At 35.5% G+C, this 24,221-nt stretch overlaps 1 protein-coding gene across 1 annotated transcript; it reads right to left on the minus strand.

Moving 5' to 3' along the window:
* Window positions 1–460: 460 nt before the first annotated feature.
* LOC103954203 (DNA polymerase epsilon catalytic subunit A-like) lies at window positions 461–23,458 on the minus strand. Its single transcript, XM_009366004.2, is given in 50 exon segments — window positions 461–827; window positions 1,156–1,262; window positions 1,546–1,758; window positions 1,847–2,017; window positions 2,154–2,264; window positions 2,974–3,040; window positions 3,279–3,439; window positions 3,800–3,848; window positions 4,161–4,423; window positions 4,510–4,569; window positions 4,736–4,810; window positions 5,373–5,456; window positions 5,551–5,652; window positions 5,738–5,870; window positions 6,406–6,470; window positions 6,588–6,768; window positions 8,428–8,618; window positions 8,953–9,027; window positions 9,112–9,333; window positions 9,413–9,554; window positions 10,835–11,289; window positions 11,376–11,518; window positions 11,601–11,655; window positions 12,392–12,592; window positions 12,783–12,878; window positions 13,183–13,326; window positions 13,409–13,489; window positions 13,633–13,720; window positions 13,932–14,108; window positions 14,217–14,296; window positions 14,415–14,520; window positions 14,726–14,820; window positions 14,883–15,024; window positions 15,137–15,200; window positions 15,203–15,254; window positions 15,575–15,679; window positions 16,071–16,184; window positions 17,352–17,528; window positions 17,654–17,818; window positions 18,429–18,512; window positions 19,198–19,320; window positions 19,924–20,058; window positions 20,202–20,288; window positions 20,866–21,083; window positions 21,174–21,262; window positions 21,434–21,594; window positions 22,466–22,561; window positions 22,648–22,707; window positions 22,807–22,872; window positions 23,185–23,458. Coding segments are annotated over 50 exon segments (6,660 nt in total). The 5' UTR covers window positions 23,347–23,458.
* Window positions 23,459–24,221: the final 763 nt, after the last annotated feature.

Genomic DNA, 24,221 nt, shown 5'->3' on the forward strand with positions numbered 1-24,221 from the left:
CTGTGCCCACTAGAAATCCATTGGTGAAAAGGCTGATTAGAGCATGTCCACGGACCTCCAAACCCGAGGGTAGCTAGTAGGATCAATGGATGGGAAGAACCAACGGAGGGAATTGTTAGTTCTAAGTCGGACATCTGAAGCATGCAGTAACGTAGAGAAATTAGCTTGAATGAAGGCTAGGCATGGATTAAGAAAGATGTATAGTGATTAGTGAGTGAGAACTATATTTGAAATTTAACATTATTTTGCCCATGTACAGTGTAATCAATTGCACATTTTATGTACAAGTGCAAGGGTAGTGTTCCCTTCCTCCTATTGGTTGTGGCATTTGACCTTAACATAAATTACTTGCACATATTGCAGTACAAATCGATAGCTTTAGTACCTCGCTGAATGCCGATCATTTCTGCGTCACACATTTCTGATCATCTTCAAACTATAAGAAATATTGGCTGCCCTCTTAAGAGTTATTTACTTCTAAAATCCATTCAGTGCACTCTTGGAGAAGTTGAAATTTCTGATGAATGGCAATCTTCCAAATTAACTCCATCTGGGTACGAAATTCAGTTGCGTTTTGCCTGCACTTATATGAGCCAGAGCATACACATTGCTCTGCTAAGCGTGCAGCTTTCACTTGGTGACACCTGAGGCATTCGAGATCTTGTAGGTGGTAAAGACGCTCTCTCTGCCGCACAATCTGAAGAAGGGCGTTCTCCATTACCTCTTTGTCATAAAGCTGCCCGCATTGTGGTACACAGCAACGCCATTCCCCAGCTAGAAGAGCTGAGTCACGGCACAAGTCCAGGTCTCTACAATCGTTGCAGTAGCTGCCAATAAGGAAAAAAGAAGGATAGATATCAAGCAGCTTGAAAATTTTGATGTTAACTAGATCCAAGAAATTAAAGCAAACTCAGAAAGATGTTAAAAGTCTCGAATTTATAAATGGGGGACAAAGTCGAGAATCACCATCTAACTGGATGTGTTTCCTCAAAACAATACCACCAAAAAACAAAATGGCAACTACCAATACCATTTGACTCAAGACATCATCACATTCATGCAATCCTCTGTGGCTCGAAAATGCATGATCCCTAAGAAACCTTATTGAGTGCAATCTGTAAATAACAATAGGCCATTGCTTTTTTACTTTTATACCTGCAAATGACATTTGGTAAAGTGAAGGTTGGGCCGGGATCATGAAACTCTGCTTCGGGGGCAAACTCCCTCACACGTACAATCTTCAACAGATTCTTTCTCATTACCTGAAGAGAAAGGACACAAAGTGAATGTTACTTCACTTGCACAGACGATTTAAAGATCAAAAGGAAATCTACAACAACAGACGAAAAAAAATTGCTTCCCTCACATGTTCAGATATACATTTGGGTCTAAGTGAGACTGCAACGTGTGACTTAGTAGCTAAATGGATGGCAAACTAATCAGTGAAAGGGGGTGCGAATAGAGTTTCCCTATAATTAAAGCATCCAATTTTGTGCAAATATGATTAAGACTACATAGCATATGATTCAGTAGAGCAGATAATACCAAAACATCATGGACAACATTTTGGTCAATGGAGAAAACACCGCAGACGTGCTTGATGAACTCCAGTGCTGCATCCCCTCGGTGGATATTACCAGCAATTTGTGGCAGCTCAAGAGATGTATCATGGTCATTCTCTGATTTTTTCAGTTCCTTCATATGAAGCATGGTATCATGAACAATTCCCAGAAGTTTATCTGTAAAATATGAGCCGATCTGTGGAACATAAATCGGAACTAATCAGACCTTAGACAGTAAACCAATAAGCTGCACAACTTTTTCAAAATAATGTCATCATTCATACCTGTCCTTTAAGGAAATCTATCATATGAGACTCAAAAGTCTCAGCATCTGCTACAGTGATTGATGGCGTGCAAATGCTGTCACTCTGTAAAGATGTTCTAACTGCTGCCTGCTTCTGTGCATAATCCCAGGGAATATACAGATACTGAGAGACAATATAAACAAAGTGGTCCTGCAAAATGAAACCTGGATATTAACCAACCACAATCTCAAGATATACTGCTTGAATTGAAACCTGGAGTATGATTATAACAATTTTTTGGTCGGTCAGCATGTATTAGGGCAAACTAATTATTTCAGTAACCAACCTGAATTTTCTTGGGCAAGTATTCAGCGATATTCCAGCTTGATACAATATCCAATTGAGCTTCACCATGCATGCTTCCTTCAGCTCTAACCGGAATTCCACCATAGTTAAACTATCATAGAAAGCCATGATGACTCAGACCAAAATGAAAGGACAAAGAAAGGCATGGTGAACACAAGAAGGTTCCAACTTATTAGTTCAACCAGTAAATGCATAAATGTCACACTTTAAAATCCACTAGTATCTTTATGCTTTCCTAGTAATTTATTCAATATTTATCTTCCAAAATGACACAATTTATGAGGTGTTAGCAGACCCCGCAAAAATTAAGTGACATTCATGGCGGAATTGAAAATCATCTATTAGTGTATCATTAAAAACTTATGTACATTAAGGAAGAATATGTCCTTATTCAAAAAATGAAGGGAGCATCTCCTGTAGCAGTAGCCCCACAATGCATTTCAAAAATTTAAATCGCCTTTATTTAGGTCCTTCAAGAGCCATCCAAGCAAAATACCAGCCATATCAGAAATTTCTTGGTCATATAATATTGTGCTGACAAAGACAGTCTGTCATGATGCTAACCAAATGATTAAACAATTTCTGGTTCATAATATTTTTCACATGGACCATCCTTGAAGGAGAATCTAAAAGTCGGATAGGTTTGCCCATTTGATTGCATGATAGAGATATGATGTTTTTTATTTTTCTAAAATGCAAACAATGTCACTCGAATCTTCCTTGTACAAAACAAAAATTGACAGTTTTGCTCTTAATGTGAGAGAGAGAGAGAGAGAGAGAGAGAGAGAGAGAGAGAGAACCTGATCCATGAAAAGCAAAGAATGCCAGAAGTGTAGTGGTTCAAGCTCTATCCACTCAAATAGTTCTCTACATTTCAATCACAAGGAATTACAACAAGAAAGATGAAGCATACCAAGAAATGTTTACTTGGCAGACAATCTGACAACATAAATTGCTTATGCTGCTAGATTGTGAATCTAAAGTCTGGACCATCGAATTGGTTGATTCTTAATTAAATCTGTGCTCTAGATTCACATTTGTCAAGAAAACATTACCCGACATAAAAACCTGAGAAAACAACTCCAAACTAATGTCTAATACCAACCTCGTTTGCAGAGTTTTAAGCAAGCTATCACAGTACGCTTTGGCAGCTGAAAGATCAAGTTTTCCTGTGTCTATAATAACCTTGTAGAAATTTGCGAATATGATCTTGGCACCCAATTTGCGGAACTCAGTCATTAAAATTGCAAGCACCTTTTTCATGACCTATTAAAATTTAACAGCAAAACCAAACCATAAACCCACTGATTAGGTCCTTTTTAAAACACAGACGGACTTGTATTCATTAAATCACCCAGCTTTAAGAAGAATAATAACTTTGACAAGGCTTCTTAACTTTTGTGAAAAGGCATACAATATTTTGTAAACATTATCTAAACCATTACACCCTAATTCATACTATAACTTCTGTACAATGTAGCAAGGTTTGTAGCTCAAGTGGTTAAAAGAAATTACCCTTGCACCCAAGGTCTGAGCTAAGTGTAACTTCCCTTTCCCCCATTTTTGCATGTTTAAAGGAAAAATATAATGTTGTAAAAAGTGGAAGTAATTTTAAAAACGATTTACCTTATGAAGTATGCGGTGAAGAGATGGATCATGAAGCTTAGACTGGGGGCTGCATTATGAAGGAACCAGCACGTATATGAGTCAGAAATAAAGGAACAAGTAAACTAAGATGAGAACAATCCTTTTTTTTTTTTTTTTTTAATTTTATTTTAATTTAAGAACAAACGATATTATCTATACTAATGGGGTGGGGGAGTGGGCTAAGCCTCACAATGGGCTAGTAATAATGTGGTAAAATGGGAACAATCCTACATATTGAAAAAAGAAAATTGAAAGCAATAATAATTATATTATTTTGATAGGAGGGGAAGTAGTAAATACATGAGACAGAAAAGAGCTATACTAAACAAGAGATGGAAACCTGCAAAGCCATCGATATAAATGTTGCAACAGTGCATCAGCGTACACATTTCCAGATGTAACTGCGTTTGAAAGACACCTCTGAATCAACTGTTTCAGGACACGGAATGTAGGAGCACATGAGGTAGCTTCATCAAAGCCAACATTTGCATCAAAAGTATGTACTCTGGAGTTCACGTCTGATTCAAATCCTAGCAAAGAACCTCCTTCCATTTCATTCACCTGGTTGCTTTTTAAAAGAGCATTTACAGCTAGATGATGTATCTACATGGAAACATCATGTGCTTTTTAGTACAACTGACTCGAATTACACAAACTTGGGATATAACGGATTGACAATATTTTAGAACCTTTAGCTCCACAGTGACCTTCCTATATGCTCCAGGGTAAGAAAAATTAAGTTCACAGACCTGTTTCATGAAAGCCACAAATAAGTAAAGAACACGGAATCAAAATATTTGCTTCCGGAGAGACATTTAGTACTTGAATATTAGTTATAGACAATATTAGAAGGGATGGATCCCATTTTCTTTTCTTAACACCTTAATGCCCTTTTATATCTATTTTGAGACTAACCTCATCAGCAAAACATGAATCTTCTTCATTAATGCCTCCTAGATCTGGAATACCATCATCAGACATCCAAAGCACCTGTAAACTCAATATTCAAGATTCTACAGATGAGGAAAAGTTTCAAAGAACAAAGAAAGCAGTTCAAAGACATGCATTATATAACCAAAATCCTCACGCTAGCATGTATTAGACAACCACTAGACTCCAAAAACTAACTAGCACTTTATCAACGGGGAATATATGTTAAACTAACACTCTCAAAGTCGCACATGGAGAGACAGGTGCAACCACAGCCTGCACCTTAAAGTTCAAAAGAAAAAAGAAAAATGGAAAGTGGAATTGGACATTTGAATCCAGAACCTCCGGCAAACCAAAGGTTTGATAGTATGTTACGATGGGATACCACAATATTAATTGCTTGAGAATAAATCAGTAACTTATATCAAACTGTCAAAGGATTTAAACCAATGATCTCATATTGGATACATCTACAGTATAATGTTCCAGTGGAGAAGAATACAGCCCAAGTTTATTAGACCATCCAAATAACTTTAAAGAGCTTCAGTCTTACTGCTACGAAATCAAGTAGTACGTTTGAAAACTTCAAGATAATGTATAAGATATTGGATTAAAAAAATACCTGTTGTTGATCACGTAGTGCTCTTGAAAAGAAGATATCTGCTGTATGTAAAAGCCAGTCAACTTCGAAATTTCCCAATGGAACCTGCCAAAATAAGTTTGAGAAATTTATTTATCCACTATAAACAAAGAAGTTAAGAGAAAACTAATTTCCTTTTTTACAGAACTATAGTTATTACATGGGCATATCTTGAGAGTGAAATTCTCTCATTCAACCACTGAGGTGATGCAGCACAACGCTGCATTCCAATTTTTGCAGCCACTTGCTGCCACCCAAGAACCTGTATGAAGCAATAAAATGCTTTCAGTCCAATGCATATAAAAAATGCACTTGAAGAGTGAATCTCTTTAGATCGAATAAATTACCTGATAGAGACTATCACGAGCATTAGAGGGAATGCTCACACACGGAAAATCATCAAGAGCTCCTATACCTGACTTCATCATTTGAAAATTTGGGCATTCGATAACAGCAATTGTAGGTCCAGGATATTCATGTCTGCCAGACATCAAATCCACATAAGGAATTAACCGAGCTTCTATATAAAATTCCAGAATGCAATGCAAGAAAATTGGCAACCTACTCAGTCGAATGGCATATCAATAAAGCTCCAAGTAGAAATCATAAAATATAACGTCTAAACAGTAGGTGAAAGATAATTAACATATGCTTCAAACAATGAGAACTAACATACATTCTCTGACCAAGGAGCTTGCATGCAACTTGAATTGTAGTTCACCAATGTCTTATGGAATCATGGATACATTTTTTTTTTTTGGGTCAACTATGAAGACATGTTTACACCCACATATATTGGTAAATTAGCAAGATTGTAACTGTAATTGAGAAATATTATTATCCATTTACTTCGAGCCCAATAAGAGCATCTCACAAATCTATAGATGCTGGAAAATCTATCCTTATGATCAGGCAGAAACTCTGATAGGATGCGATTATCGTGGAAAACAATAAGAATTCTCCCTTCCCTTTAGATAGCCTCCTTGCAACAATGAAAATTCGTATGGAGTCAAACCTGTACTCATTAATTGAACGGTGCAAAACTGTTTCAGCATCCTTGACGAATCCAACATAGTCCACCTAAAATTAGCTCACAAGATAAAGAGGACAAATATAAGAGCCATTGAAAGTTAAAAATAATAATAACAATAATACAAAAACCAAGAAACCTTCACCTGAAGAAATCAGCAAGTTTACCTTTATAATGATACCATTCCTAGGAGGTGGCTGAACTGATACTGCTTGGCAAGCATCACGAAATAATTTTTCCAGAAAAGATGGTGACAAATCTTTATTTTGATAAGGATTTACCACCACAACCTTTATTGTTGTTGATGCAGGAAAATAGGCAATATATATAGCTCGCCCTTCAGATGTGCTGACATTAATAAGATTAACATTAATTGCTATATATTTCTCAAAAGAAGATGAAAGCACAGAATAGATATGGATTTGGAAGAGCAGACAAATTATGATCAAAAGGTATCAAGTCTGATTAGTAAAGAATGTAAATGGTCAACATAGAAGATAACAAAGCAAGTTGTTCATGATATGAGAAAACAAATGCAAGGGAAGCCGGAGTGCAACTAATAAAATAAAGGACTTCTGTAGTCTGACTAAAGAGACATTGACTTCTAATACTAGAAATTAATCCTATATGATACATGGGATGTCAATTATTGATGCATCTTTGAAAGCAGTAAAAAGAACTAAACAAAATCCTCCAATGTATATCATATTATTATTAATACTAACATTTTCTTCAATGTATTTCTATTAAAAAAAAAAAAATCCAAATCCACAGGAGAATTGGCTACTGTCTAAGGACCCTAGGATGGTCGCTGGAATTTTCCAAAACTTACGCAAGTTCTGCCTCTGATATGATACAGCAAATTAAGGCTATTAATGCACCACTGATTCCAATATCAGATACATTTGTGTGGGAAAACCTCCATGAGATGTTTTTACAGTCACCTGGAACCAGTTCCCTCAAGTGGATAAAACACCCAAGGCAATGGCTCCATTTATTTGTTTAAGAATGGAAAACATAATCATTATTATTTTTTTTGAACTGACATAATGATTATGCGTACAAAGGAAGCATAATCAAATGTGGACCAGCAATCCACAAAAAACTACAAACTACAAACAGTCAGCCTAAAGAAAGAAAAACCACTACAACCAGGGTAAACGACAAATAAGCATGTCTAAGAAACAGCTGAAAACAAAAAATGGTCCCGAACTTAAAACAAAACAGTCCCCCAATCTACATAAATCAAATTAACTGTGAAGCTCCGAAAGTATGTTTGGTCGAAGACTCCCACAAAGGATTGAAATAAATTTTATAAAAGATAAAAACCTTGCTGTCCTTGAAGGTATAACTGCACAGCAAATAATAAATAACTCATATCAAATATCTAGAGCATATTAAATATAGATAAATTAAGAATAAAATGTATAAGAGAATTTTATTCCGGTAAGAGAGAGAGAGAGAGAGAGAGAGAGAGAGAGAGAGAGTAAAACTAAATAAATGAGATCAAATAAAAATGCCTCCCATATTTAAAATAAATAACAAACACTAATGGAAAAAACAAGGGATAATATCAAGTGAAATATAAACACAGAAAAAATTATAGAAGTCCTTATTTCCAAAATGTAACATGCATTGCATTGGATGAGTGAAGTGGAATTTCTCTTTCTGAATTGAGAATGACACTTAATACAATTTTAACTAGAACTGTTATAATTTTACAATTCAGGTCTTGAAAGACTTAATTCAACCTCTCAGATGAGATATAGCAAACGATGACCCTTTTATTTTATTGTTTTGAACTGTATAATCAATATGGAAAATAAACTCTCCTGGCCCCCTCCAACAAAAAATTGATAAGGAGGGAGTGGTAAGATGAGCTGCCTTGTTAGTGATATAGAAAGTATGTTATGGTACCAAGTGAAATCAGAATTTCAACATGGAAACATTGCTTCACAATATCATATAATCAAGAAACTAACTTACAATTAACCTATAAAAACCCACCTCTGATACAGGTAAAAGAAAGAGATGGATTGATCCAGATATGAGCACTCTGTAGTTGTCTTCATGTGCAGTTCACTCACACTCCAACCATCTTGGACATTTCTTTTCTTAGCAGTTTTATCCACTTTGCAAACACAACCAATCTGAATGATTGCATTGAACTCCAAGGGTACCCTTGTTTCATATATTCCCTGGACAAAAAATTGAATTTCAATCAAACTGAAATCTATCAAGGGATATCACTATGACAGCTACCTCAAATGAATAGCCTTGAGTGTCATTGGTTGCCAAGAAGAGAGAATTCTAATTCAGAACTACAGAAGATAATCTTAACAAACTTAGAAGGCAAAATCATAAAACTATTCAGAATTATAGAAGAGAAATCTTGACCAAATTTGGTTTTAATCAGACTGAAAGAAAATTGAGAACTTGAAGTCAATAACAAAGTAATCCATCACCGATCCCAAAATCATAAGCTTAAGAAAAGTGAGAAGGGGATAGTTGATATGAAAATCATGTACTGACCTCAACTTCTGGATCGCCAAGAAGAGCTGCAAGCTTTTTTCTAATTGTCCTAAACTGACCCTCATCAATTGTAGCCTATTAATATTCGTACCGGAAAAAACGGATATTAAACCTCAGTAGAAAACAAGTAAAGAACCGCATTTTAGCAACCAGAAGTACCTCATATAGGTTGTAGATATGCCTTCCATGAGGAAGAGCCTTTTTGACATCCTTTACTGGAGGTATTTCTTCAGATATTTTATTAAATATTTTTTCAATAGGTGCTTTAGAATTAATGTAAAAAACTCTTGGAACAGTAACAGGGATCTTAAGCATGATTCCTTCAATAACCACCCAAGCGTAAAATTGGTCACCCTGAGAACCGGGCACTAGTTGTAGTATCTGAAGCACAGAAATTAAGCAGTGATTAGGTAATTATTCAGGGATTTCCAGCCAAACTGATGAATCAAATGAGAAATACCTGCCAATGACAGCGTGTTAGGGCTTCTTCATGCCTCCTAAAATATGAATTCACACCTATTTTTCCCTGAGTTCCTTTCTTATTTCTACCACCACCAAGCAGCTCATTATTATCATGGTGAGCAGACCTTGCATCATTCAATCTGTCAAATTGGATGGCAATTTTCCTAAATGTTACTTCGTCAACACCATTAAGAAAATATGATCTAAGCTCAATGTAAGTACAGCTCACACCTATGAACGCAAAATAACACATGATGTTTTCATTGGAAGATCTGGATCAAGTTGGAAGAGTTAGGGCTGACAAGTACCTATCACATTACCAAGGGTGATAATAGAGATGGCGACGGTTAAAGCTACCTTAAACTGAAATCAAGACAGAAATCATCTAACGGGTTGAAATTATAGTATCTGGTTCCAATCGAATTTTGAATGGTGGCATTCATACTTAAATCACACACTCATCGTCTTAAATGAGGCAACCAAGTGTAGTTTTTCTGAACCTCTTAGATCTTTGATGGACTGTGAGATATGCAAACCTAGGAAGCTAATATGCAATAATATGATGGAAAAAAAAAACACACACACACAAAAAACACAAAGAACTGTTATCGAGGGTCGGCTAGCATTGCTTGCGTCTCTGTTTGATCCTTGGGAAATCCAAAGCACTATGTAGAATCGCACAGATTACATGAACTTGTTGAAACCCTGGATAAAACTCCAAAATCCTGCTTAAGATTTTTCTCTCAAACTTTAGCTCTCAAACCCATGTATGACTAGGATTATTAAACCTAGTAGAACTGGGGTAGTACTCCTTTCCTAAGTCGACTCCTAAACCAACTAGAAAATCAAAAGAACATAGGCTCGTAAAACCAATAGAAACGTTAGGCGCCAATTGTTTTTCCTGTTAGATTTTTTCTAATAAATGATTTTAATGAGCGAATCACAACACCAATTCCAAGTATCTCCATAAATGATTGAATAGCATGTACAATGAAACAGGTCTGACTTGGTTTCCATTGGTGAGCCACCTCAGAGCCAATGGAATTCTGAGGGTCCTTTGTATGACAAGTATCCCCTATAGCAACCCCTCAAGACTGACAAACAGGATTTAACATTATGAGATCCAACAAATAATGATAAAATGAGGGAGCCCAAGTAAAGTAGTGATCAACATGCTAGATATAACTCAAAGCCTTAATGAACTATAGGATGCATTCATATATGTAAAAATCATCATGGTTTGCACCTGAAAATAAGATAATTGACTTTACCTTTCTACTGTTAAGAAGATGCGTCTCATTCCAGGGAGGCATTAAGAAAATTTCTAGATGTTTGTGAACCTTTAGCAGATGTCGATTTGCACTTGTAATCTCCCTAGGCTTTATACATATCTAATATGTAGGTAAAGACAAGAAAGTACCTTTGCTTTTTCCTCCTGTCAAGAGTATCTTTCCATTTTCTCTTCTTCGTTTCAAGCCAACCATGATAATCCATATTTCTATCAATGCACTGTAAAGGGACACCATTTTGCTCTTGACGCTCATTTTCATTATTATTAGTTTGTTGTTGCTGTGAATCTATTTGGCAAGTTGTTTCAATTGAATTTTTCTTGTGATTGACTTCATAACAGCGAACAATTGGTCTGGGTCCATTTATGGAACTGTTTTTTTTGTTGAAGTCTTCCAAATCATCAACAATCTCTTGATCAAGCACATGACTAGAGTCAATAGCATCACTGCTCTTTTCTAGCATATGATCCCTGTTCAATGACTTGAAGATATCAACCAACTTGCGCTGGCGAAATTTGTCCTCCTTCTCACGAACCTTCTTATGCAGCCAATCAGGATGAGCTACTCTAGGAACTGGATTTGCAACCTGAAGAAAATTCAATTGATTCAAGTAAAGTTACAGAGAGAGAGAGAGAGAGAGAGAGAGAGAGAGAGAGGTTCAGAAGCAATAACCTTTTGCATTGCAGCCGGAATAGTGACAATTTTCTGAATTGCTGAACCAAGGCGTTGTTTGTAATAGGACCAGTCAATAATGGATCGAATGCCAACATCTGATGAAACCTTGCACCACCTCCGTACATAAAACTTCATAATTTCTGATAAGTTGAAATACAATCTCTCTTTAGAATATTAACAAAAAAAAAAATGCAATAAAAGAAATAATAGCAGAAGTTTTACCGGCATCTGTTTCAAATATTGCAACTGGAACAGCACGCTCACTAACAGGTGTGCCCTATTCAAGTTAACATCACAAAAAACTTTTAGATTTGCATGACCAAGAGTTGAAAAGAGATTCAAAAACCAGTATAATCGTAATACCATTTGCTTTCTCCAAGTCATTAGAGAGATCTATCTACAATGGGAAAGAGAACCATACAACCCCGAGTAAACTAAATTGCAAAGATAGTAAAAATTTCAATGTTGCAAGAAAGCAAGTACAAACTGAAGAGTCCATAAAACCCTTGACTGAAAAAAATCAAAATTACAATCAATTCAAAACTTTCACCAAATTAAAATGAGTCACTCTAAAAGGATATAAAAATGCTCACTCTCTCTCTCCATCTTCTCTTATTAAGATATTTGGGTAGTTGAATTTGATGAAATTACCGTTCCAGGTTGCCAATGTGCCACGAATTGGTATGTGTGACCCGGTTCGGAATTCGGAGGAGGTGAGCAAATTGAGTAATTCAATAAGATATAAGTAATCTTAGATAATATTGAATTCCTATCATTCATATTCCTTGTAAAGGTTAAGCTCCAAGAATTCAGGTGAGGAATGAGGATAAGGAAGTTAAGGAGACACGTCCTGACCCAATTGCATTCTCTTTCTTTCTTTCTTTCTTTTTGGTTCTCCTTTTTTATTTTTTGTTAAACAATACCTGAACTGAGGGCGTACCAATGCATTAATAGCAGTTCTCTCAATTTCATGAAGATGATTATCCAATGAAAGAAGTTTCCAACTTATGTACCTTTGGTTCACATGCAACTATATACTGGCAACGCAGTCCTTTCTCTTTGACCATCGTATCACCAAGAAAATCAGCAAGGCGTCTTGCAGTGGTCACTGCACATGACTTTTGCTCTCCATAGTCTACTAAAGACTTGCTCATGGTGCTTGACTCTGATATATAATCCAGCAATTCACTGTCTGCAATATCCTTTCCTTGATTCTGAGAGAATGGAGGATTAAAAACTTCACTTTAAACTACACATTTTTTCAATCTTGAATTAATCAAACTATTAGCATCCTTGAGTAATACAATATAAAAAAAAGAAAGTCCCTCAGCACATGCTGGGGAATGTTTCGACTTTTAAACAAAACTTTGAAGATTAAAGACAAAACACTAAGAGTTTACATACATCAAGGAGATCAAGCCAACGGTTGGCAACAGAAGCAACTGCAGAATAGCATTCCTCTAAAGTAGAACCGTGAAGGAACTTATCAAAAAGCTCAGCCTGAAAACAAGAAAGGTATTTTACATGTTGGCAATTACTAGCCTCATGAATTTTTAAAAGAACAAATATGTAATACTAAGAAATTAAGCAATAGGAACGTCCAAGCTATTACTTAAGTTCCACCATAGAAGAGGTTTAACAATAAAGGCGTCAGTTTGATGACAGGTTAAGAATAGAAATGCTATCTGTTGCAGCTTTATCAGATGGCTCATTTGAAGACCTTTTTTTTTTTTTTTTTTTTTTTTTTTTTCTGTTTTTAATCGTCTCCTACGTATTCATAGAATGTTACAAGTAAAAGAGATACCTGGAAAACTTTGATGAGCTTCAGCTCACCCCTACGCTTGATCTCAAAACCTTTAAGTTCAGCAAGGGTCCCATCATCATTAAAAACAGCATATCGCTTCTTAATTAGAATGCCTTCTTCTTTAGAAGCAGGAAGAATCATTGCCTGCATGAGAGCAATAGTTTAGATTCAAATTACATGAACAGGAAAAGTCAAAACAAAATAAAAACATACTATTCTGTGTTACCTTGTATGGTCCATCCACTTCAAATTCAATTGAACACTCACTATGAGTTGTGTAAGTATTCTTATAAGGATCTGTAAGAGTCTGGTAAAAATGGTGGTAAGAAATTGGAAGAAATGTTATAGTTAAGCAAACAAGAGAAACCAAATTACATATTCTAAACATTTTGGCAGTGTCATTCACAACACAGTAAATATAATCAACATAGAACCATGTTCCAAGCTGACCTGGTATTGGTCATTTGTATTGTTTCTTGCCACATCAACGTTAAGCATTACACAGGGATATGAGATAGTCAGCTTCTTCTTTGTGTCTCTGAATATGAATTTCCCATATTAGTGAGCAAAGTTGGAGGAACAATATAAACACTTACCTAGTAGAAAGGAAACTAGCATCACAAATGAAATGACCAGAGAACACCAAAACTATTTTTTTTTTAGTGAAATCAATGGTTATACACATACCAAAGATGGGTGCCATTATGGTATCCATATAACCAAGTGAATTAAGAAGAGAAAAATCATACTTTGTTTTGAATATAAAGTTCTCCGGAAAAGATCCAGGAAGCGCACACCAGATACCATCTGTGTCTAACTCAAGAGGTTTTCCAATTTTCTCAACCAGCAAGCGAGCATTTTGAATAATTTTGGCTCCGGTATATGTAACTACTCCAGCCATTTCCATAGAATACCATCTCGCACCCCTGAATTAACATACAAAAGCATCAGCAAATGATAACTAGAAGAGAAAACCAAGTTAAAAACAAATATGTCCTAAAAGAATACAAAATAGAAAAAGATATTCAACTCACTTGCGCATGACATATCCATAAAAGGAATTAAGTATACACTTATGTGCAAGTTGTAATGAATCGTAAAGCACTACCATATCCTGCCAATAGAAACATGGGATCAGTTTAAATAAAATAAGCTTTTTTTTTAACGTAAAATTTCAAAAACAGAAAAGGACAGAGGGGAGAGAGAGAGAGATAGGCTTAAGAATTTCATACTTGTGCTTCCTGGATTTTTATAGAATTTCCACTAGCCTTGGCTTCAGAAAGCTTCCCCTTCCAAACCTTATTAAGTCCTTTGTACTCATACCTTCTATCTCGAAAGCTTGAAGAAGATCAAAAGAGCATAAAATTCAGCACAAAAGAGAAAAGAGACATTTATAAAATCAATTATGTTTCAAAATTTGAGTAGATTCGATATATTTCTGAAGGAGTTTTCTTCCTTTTTGTTAGTATTTGAAGACGAAAATGGTTGCCCTTCATAAGATACAAATAGAGTATTTAAAATACAACAAAATCAAGCTGCTCACCTACGAACTGTATCAACATAAAATGAATTTTCCCTCATGCAGATCCCTGCTTCCCGAACTTCACTGACTGGCTTGTCCACTACTCGTCTATACGCCTATCCAAAATTAAAATGTTAGGTATTACTTGGGAAAATATTGTGCAGTGTAAAGAATATACCTTCTGACAGTATTTTTTAAGGCGCTCTTTGAGCCTTGATTGTTGTTCCATTTTAGGCAACTCAAGAAAAGATTTTGACGGCTTGGAATTGCCACCATCAACAAACTCAGACTCAATTTGCTTCTTCAAATGATAATAGTCACTGCAATTGTTCAAAATGATTTTCATACACAATAATTAGTAACTCAGTTAAAAACCCAAAAGTATAGACAGAGGGAGAAGAAAAATAGAAGGAAAATATTAAAAGAAAATACCTTTTCTTTGCCATGAATATTTCTCCACGCCAAACCCATTCAAGCTTGCGAAGACATGTTTTACCGGACGATTGAAATCACAAGCAGTGCAAATCTCGTCTGTAACTATTGATGATGGCTGGAAATAAACAACTGTCGTTACTATTTTACATTTATGGAATCTTCAAACATGCAAAAGGAACAGCTACAACAACAATCTGACAATGCAAATGGGAGAGAGTGCAATCTTGCTGACAATATTGGTGATGATCATCAGAGCTGGACTACTAAAAAAGGAACTTTCTATACAGAAACAAGATAACCAGATATGAACAACCTAAATCAATGACCCTTCTAGTGGACGCTTTCCTACCGATGTTAAACTGAACAAAGATAGAAAGGCATGAATCATATAAATGAGATATGAAATTGCTGAAAGTAATTTATTAACCAGCACACCTGAAGTCTGTTTGTCAAAATGATATTGGGATACATTGCAGCAACATCCAGATGATAAATAAGGGGGCACTCTTCACGTATAGGTTCATCTCGCAACCCCACAAGCTACAAATAAGGAAAGGAAGTCATTGATGAGAAATTATTGAAAAGATATATTACGACCGTAAGCATACCTCAATGAACATTCACTCTTGAAAACTAGGTGAACGACTGATTAGTAAAGGATTCAAATTCAGGGCAATAAAAAGCTAGGGGTATTCAATATCAAATCCAATCAAATTTGATCCATTTCAATGAATTTCACAGATTGGATTGGATCCCTGAAATGAAAACTTAACATGATTGCATTGGATGACGGATTTCCCTATGAAATCCAACTCAATATAGTCTGCTACTTCTTTGGTCTTATAGCTTTTGAAACTAAGAAATGATGAAGGTTTTGAGCCATATGATGGAATACAACATCTGCTTAGAGAAAAAAAAAATTGAACAGTACCTTTTCCAATATAGAACTCTTTACTTCTTCATAATTGGATACTGAATCAACGTCCATCTTACCCTCTACTCTTATAGCATATTGAAGATCTCGATCAAGATTGTTGATCAATTGCTGTAAACCAGAATTCCCAAACCGTATATTAAATACAAATGTATAACGCATTTTTTAGCATTTGTAGTTAATACCCTTTCTAGCATTACAAATAGCAATGGAAATCAAGAAAAAGCTATCCTACAAATAACTGTAGAAACAATCAATGACATTTCCTTACAAACTTTTTGCAAAAAAAAAAAATTGAGATTCAGACCATGATACACTCATATAAGCCAAAATTACATGCGGAACCCACAGATTATGCACACTACAACCACCGAAAAACTGTTTGAATTATATACAATCCTTTGGAAAAATACAGAACACTTCATACGGATGTGATTGCTTCCATAAACAATGTACCTAGAATTCCACAAGTTTTCAAATGGAAATTAAACATTAAAATAGTTTGCCACACACATTGATACATGGATTCTAAATGTAGTGCATCTAGGGTTTATTTACTCTTTTTTTTCTCATAAATTTCTCTTCCCTTAACATTTTCAGTTTAAAACGAAAGACTGTTTAGACTGATAGGTGATACTGAAATATGATTAGTGCAAAACATTCTAAGTTCCACACGAGGCAAAAAGGGATAATGCAGTGAAGACTTAGCATGTGTTTCCACATTTTCCACCCCAGACGTAGTTCAGAATAGATTGGTTCTAAGAAGTATATTGTATGCTAAATGTGTCGAGATATTCTGCCGTTCACCCCAATTGGGTTTTGATTATCATCTTGATAGTTTAACAAATTCTTTACTAGTGAGTAAATAATGTATAGCCACCTGTTTCCTGGAGAAAAATAGAAAATTCAATTTCAATAAAGAGATACATTTGATTATTGTGCTCTGTAGACAAATCCAATATGGCTTCACAGAAAATGGCCAGTTTTTAGCACATAGCTGTTTCCGGTTCCGAAAATTGAGTCAATGAAAATAAATCAAATTCAGTAGATGTCAATGTGGTTATGAATGTTATATAGAGCATAACAAACATAACAAAGACGTGCTTCTAGTCATGTAATGCATCAATATGCAAAGATGATGCATCAATCGTTAATACGAAATGATGTCAAACAAATGATAGTGCACAATGAAAATTAGAAATGATGGCAAACCAATCAATGAAACCAGAACTTACAAAACAATGGAAAGAAATTTTTGTACTGAATGATGAAACATACCTCATAGGCAGAGCCATCAAGCTTAAAGCTAGTTGGAATATCAGATCTAAAAACACCACTTTCAAGGCATTCAACATGGCCACCTATATAAGTCTCACTCTCTAAAAGGTGATTTTTATAGAACTTTTCGGGATCAGATTGATGTTTGTTAGGGCAGATAACATTTGCCTTGTATGCCTGCATAAAATGCAAAAAAATTTTGTCGAAGAGAGATAAAGATAATAGCTGAAATATCAAAGATTATTTTTTTTTGGGTAGAGAACTATAGAAAGTTTGCTTGAAAAGGACATAGAGTAGCACACCTGGACCATGAGAAGCATTTCACAAAGAGTTCCACTACCCTTGCGCAAAACCTCGTCCGGAGACATTGGAATAATAGTTGCGAGAGAGAAAATGAATGGATGCACATAAGTCATATACAAGTAATAAGTCGCAACAGCATCAGAAACAGAATAGGATGCCATCATCTGTGATTACATGTTCAACCAAATAGAAAAAGATTATCAGAAATATTCCTGTTACAAGAATGTGCAAAGGAAACACACTTCAATTGAGTATGTACATACACACACATATCCACCAGCATGTAATGGAAGGAAAAGATGAATACAAACTGGAAACCTAAAACAATCCCAAATCTTGCAGAAAATAATCAATCGACCCGGTATAGGAGCCAGATACCATCATACCAATGTTCAAGCACGAGGGAATTTGATAATTTATCAACCAGAAACTAAGAGTATGTCCATACAGAATTACAGATGCACACACCAACAATTTGATTAATCAACAAATTTTGTTCAGTGAGCTTTTTTACACTTGTCCAGTCATCAGTATGCAACCATTGACTGAGGACTGAATCTACAAAGAAACAAAAGAAGAACAATGCCAAGGTAATCAAAGGACATTATCATGCAAGCTGCAATATCATCTAGGGGACTTAATTTATTTCTTCCAGCTCATATACACGTCACCATTGCCAATTATTCAACCTTTCCTATCTCAAATACACCATGCCAAAACATTCCTGAAAACCAAAACAAACAAACAAACAAAATCATTTGCACTCATCCACACCTGAGGTTTCTCCTTTGCAAAGCGAACCATATCCTCAGGATTCACCTCCAGGGGATGATAACCTAACTTTGCCTTTGTAACAGCCTGAAATAAAATTTAAATTATACACAATCAAACTTTCAAGCCACAAAACAAATACTTGGAAACAAATGAACATACTACTTTTTCATCTGGTTTACACAAGCATAATTGAAGTTCAAAGATTAATTCTTTTTATATCCTACAGAGTTATTATTTGTACTGGGCGGGAGCTGATTTCCAAATCCAAAGAAGATGGGGGACTGGGAATTGGAAATTTTCTGGTCAGAAACAGTGATCTTTTAGCTCAGGGGTTGTGTAGGTTCCTCCGAGAGAGGAGTTTTTAATGGCATTCAGTAATTTTTAGCAAACAGAGGTTCACCAATGGGTGGGACTCCAAGACTGTTGTGAGGGGCTCCAGCCGGTTCTCCTGGAATGATATTTCTGGAAGTTACAAGTTACAACTCTTTCTTGAGCTGCTGCGTATTTGTGTTGGGGAATGGTGAGGATATTAAATTTTGAAAGGACAAATGGAGGGGGGAGAATATCTTCGTGGCCTTGTTTCCTAGACCATATAATTTGTCCAGACATAGGAATCGGTTCACCTCAAGCATTGTTGTCTCTAAGAATGGTGTGCAGAAATGGGATCTGGAATTTAGGAGAAATTTGAATGATGCTAAAGCGGATGATTTGTCCTCAATGCTTTCTATCTTGAAGAAGAAAACAATGAGGTCAAATTGGACAATCATACCTTAAGGCCCTGGCTCCCCTGAGGAAGATAACTATCACGTTTGACCCATGCAAAACAGTCAAGATGGCAAGCAAATTTAGCTCGGCACTCCCCCTGATTCTTGTCACATTGAAATCCAACCTCCTGCAAGCACAAGGGCAGGGGAGAGGTAAAATAGAAGAAATAATTAGTGGAAATCTGAAATCACAATACATAGGAAACACGAGAAAAATGATAATATCAATGTCACACAAGCCTTTATGCTGTGAAATTTGTCAATTGTAAAAAGCACAAGTATCTTAGATAATGAGGTTTTTGAGAGTTAATTCAAGATTTTCATTTCAGCATGATACCTGAAATAATTTAAACTGAGTGATGTTTAATTGTTTATACACTCTGTCCCTGAAATTTCATACAGAAAGCTTCTACCAAACCGTACCAATCTGATTGTGGTTCATGTATATACTTTTACATTAAAAGCACTGATAAATGAAAATAAATCAATCAGTATGATATTCATGTCCATAAGTTTTCTGATTGGGCAGTAAAGGAGTTTTGCTAAAAGTTACAAGCCATAGCCCACTCCATTCTTTACATAATATCAAAGAATAAGCAACTTCTGCAAGCACTGAAGATGAAAAATTTAAGTTCTAATCTCCTTGGTAATTATTTCAAATTTTCAGTCTAGAAGTTTTGAATTCTATTGTTGTTTTGTTTAAGAAAGTAACTCAAAAAGTAGCAACATACATCATTCAGTTTAAACCCATGATACGCGGCTCTGGTTTCCAGGAAAGGCCAGTCGAAAAAATCACCATTGTATGTGACATAAATTCCAGGCTTCACCTCCCGCATATGGCAAAACCATTTTCTTAGAAGTTCTAACTGCAACAATGACCATACCATTTACAATCATATCAATTGCAAAAATTACATGTAATTAGAATTGTAAAACCCCTTATACAAACCAAACTAATTAAAATGACATTTAAGGGAAGGTAGGTGGGTGTTTCCATGGATACCAATACCTCATTCTTCACATTTGTCACCTTGAAAAACCCTTCAAATTCTGGTTTTGGAGTGTACTCCAAATCCTCTATATCATCCCCAACACACTGCAGATAACAAAGAAATTCAACCTATCATTACATACATCTAATGATATTTTTATTGGAAACTTAAACCTATCAACCTTCAAAGTTAAATCTTAATATCCCAACAGATTGCAGATAACAAGAAAATTAAGCGTATAACTACATACATATTAATTCTTTTTCCTTTTATAGGAAACTTAAACCTATCAACCCTTTAAAGTTCAAGCTTATTGCACCCATTTAAATTACAAGAACACGAAAAGAATAATGGTGCCTATGGTAGGAAAAGACAAGAGTGAAATTTTTTAATTAAAAAAATGCAAAACCTTGATGGAACTCTTTTTAAAGAAGGATTTCTAATATTATTACATATCCTTGGCAAATGGGAACACAAACTGTTTGTTGAATAAAGTCGAAGATAATTAATTAAGCAGCTCCAAAACCGAGGATGTTAAAATGGAGTATTTAAACAGAAAAATATAGCGGCTGCAAACATTCCTTATGACTATGCACTCTTATTTGTGGCCACATACAAGAGGCATCCCAAATGCTAAACATGGACAAGGGAAGAAATTACCTATAAGGATGTGAATCTTACCTCTCTGTTAATAATCAAGTAACCTTGTCCGTCAACCATGTATGAAATCATCATTATTAAATCATATTCAGCATCTGGAAATTTCAAAGGTAGCTTCGTCGTCTCAATATCAAATGCACAGACATGAACTTCAGCACGCTGGAGAAGATCTGTCCTCATCTTAAGCACAGAACCACTACTGGATACACTAACATCGTACCACTGCCCACATCGTACATCTGAGTGGCAAGAAATTTGAAAAGGGATGAACTTCAGAAACTAAAGCAAACAAAAAAGTCAAGAAAGCAGCAGGATGTAGTGTAAATCACCATTGTCAATGGCAAAGCGGACATGGTAAGGAACATCATATTCACGAAGATCAACAATACAATCTAAAAAATCTTGAGTCCTTTGTTCTCTACAAAACCAGCACCAAGAGGATCAGAAAACAAAACAAGCAGTTCAATTGAGCAGCAAACCGAAAGCTACCAAAAGAAAATGGCAAGGTACCATTCTGACCAAATAAGGTATCTAAACAAAGTGAGCTCCACATCCAAAAGGAACAAGAATCAAGACAACGTCACCTCACCGTTTCCCAATCAATATTGACTCATAAGCTTCTGCAGCATCAAATTTGGCGCGGTTTCGTTCGACGACATGTAGCAAGTCACTCTTGATGTTCATTAGTTGTTGAACATTATCAAACGATAGCTTTAGGTAGGACTTGCGAAGGCCAGACAAATGATTTTTCTGTGAAGTACAGAAACATATTAGACTACACACATTTGGAGATATATAAGTGAAAGAAATAATGAAGCGCAATGAGCTCTACAATAGCAGCATATATAGAAAAATTTGAATATCCAATCTATGTTTTTGTATGCTGCATGCCTCAAATAAGTTAATGTTACAATGCACAAGAGGAGCCATATCATAGAAATTGTCTGTAAGTGTAGAAAACTCCTAACATATTGAAGACCGGAATTAAACAATTATCCATTTACCTTGAAATACTTGCATGCAATGCCATAGCAAAACAAAAGAACCAACCCAATACAACTAAATCAATCAGCTGTAATCTCTTAGATGAGATAAAAAAATTAAAAAAAATAAAAAAAATAAATCCTCTTTCAGAAACAAGAAGATTTATGCCCGAGGGCTTGAGGAGAGTGTTTGGAATTACTTCAAAAGGTGAAGTTGTTGAAAGATTAAGCCACCTAGGCATATCAAGAAAGGAAGAAGTAAGACAGGGACATGTCAGCTTGGAAGTTTTAGAGTCCATGGTTTCCACATATGAATTGATTGCAAAAGCTTTGTTGAAAAAGAAAACAAATCGATCGTGTACATCAATCACCATAAAATGGAAAATTTTTACAGAAAAGACAGACACTTATCATGAATACATAGTACTTCCAACTAGATAATGAATAGAAAATGATTTCAAAGTAGACAGAATGTCAAAATCAAACTCAAACTTGCCTAAGCAAAACATGCCTAGGGTCTACCAGGCATAGGTCAATTCAACTCAAACTAGTCATAATTGAATGTCAAAATAGTTATAAAAAGGGAAAATAAGTACCAAAGACTAATAAACTTGGTCAAGTTTTATAAGGTTACTTACGAGATCAAGATCTTCTTTCTGCACTATTTGAACATTAGCAATTTGATTTTGATAACGCCGTCTCAAATATGCTTCAACGTCCATTTCCATTTTCTCCTAAAATGAAAAGGTCATCATCATTGTCAAGATAACTAATGATCGAAGAAACTTTGCAGAATCAAACATATAAGTTTGGTAGAAACCTTTGTGGCTGCATAGAAATAAGGGCGAAACTTGTATTTTGACTTAAAAGTAGAACCATCCTGCAATTAAGTTAGAAAGCAGCTAAGTGATTCGCCAAAACAATTAACCACCATAAAACATAACAAATTATACCAAAACTTCTTTACAGAATGTCTTACCTGAGAAACGAAATACAAATCGACACAACTATATACTTTACGGGTGTCTTGATCCTCCCAAGATGACTGCAAAATTACAAGGAAGCATCTATAATTCCCAAATGACAATACTTTAAGATAATTGAACTCAAATATCCATCATGTGGTTGCACCAAATTACAATAAATAAGTAAAAACCGAGTAATTGTAAACGAGCTTTTCAATTCATCCCATTTCCATAATCAAATCACTTCGAAACAGAGCTTAAACCTTAAAAATCTCAAATTGACACTTTCCCATTTGCTATTTCAGCAACCAAACAGACCCAAATGAAAAAAACAGATTTCTGAAATGGAAGATCAAATGGGGCAAAATTCGACTGGTAGAGAATCAGCTTACGGTGGCGAAATTGAGCAACCAGCCGAGCCTGGTATCGCCTTCGGAGAACAGATCGAACCCTAGCTTGGACTCCAGCTCCTCCTCGGCGGTCCGCATGACCTTCTGCTTCCTGGGGACCCATGAGTCGCCACGGTCCCGCTTTCTGCTCTGGTAGCCACTCATTGCTTTGGGCTGTTGTAATGGATATCCGTCTGAGATTTTGGGGTTCAGACTTCTGAGAGACAAAGCTGAGAGAGAGAGAGAGAGAGAGAGAGAGAGAGAGAGGAGGAGGGTTTTGGAGGGATGAAAGCGTTTTCCCGCCCTTTGTACCTACTGTATTTATTTTTATTTTATTTCGGTTCAATGACGTAAGTAACCCTTAAGATAAGAAAATTTATGAACAGTGCCACTCTTTGATATTACCCTCGTATATAAGTCGTAGGCCAATACCCCGTTTACACATCAGTCCATTTTTTCTACAAGACGTAGAAGATAGATAATTCAGATCGTTAAATTGGATATAGAGTGAGTGTCATAACTATTCTCCATTTACATTCAAAGTGCATATTTAAATTACACATCTAAATTAGATTTGTTAGATCTTGTTATGGTAAATTATTTAACGACTTTTGTTAAGTGAAATTCAATCGTGTACATTTGATGTGCACAAGAGAAAGCCTCATATTTCTTGAGAGAATGGGCCTGAATAAAAGAATTGATAAATGAGGAGTGGAGTTATTTAGTACTATATTGGTTCATTATGGCTCGCCAATTGTGTAATTTAATGAAAAACTAAGATACATGTGGTGCAAGTAATTTGGTGTTTTACCAATTAACAAACAAAATATAGTCACATAATTAATAATAGGAATTTAGGGGTGGTATGGATTGTGATAGACTTTGTTTGACTGTCAAATTCAAATGTATTCAATACAGACTTTTAAAGGGTCAATAAAAGTTACCCTATATTGAATAAATATTTTTTATGATTTATAAAAACCCTATCAAAATATGTTGATATTCAATTATAACTTTTTGTGAGTCTACAAAAGTCTTAA

This window comes from the organism of the source record quoted next, unplaced genomic scaffold (genome assembly GCF_019419815.1).
Source record: "Pyrus x bretschneideri cultivar Hongxiangsu unplaced genomic scaffold, Pyrus_bretschneideri_v1 Contig5, whole genome shotgun sequence".
Classification (NCBI taxonomy): Eukaryota; Viridiplantae; Streptophyta; class Magnoliopsida; order Rosales; family Rosaceae; genus Pyrus; species Pyrus x bretschneideri.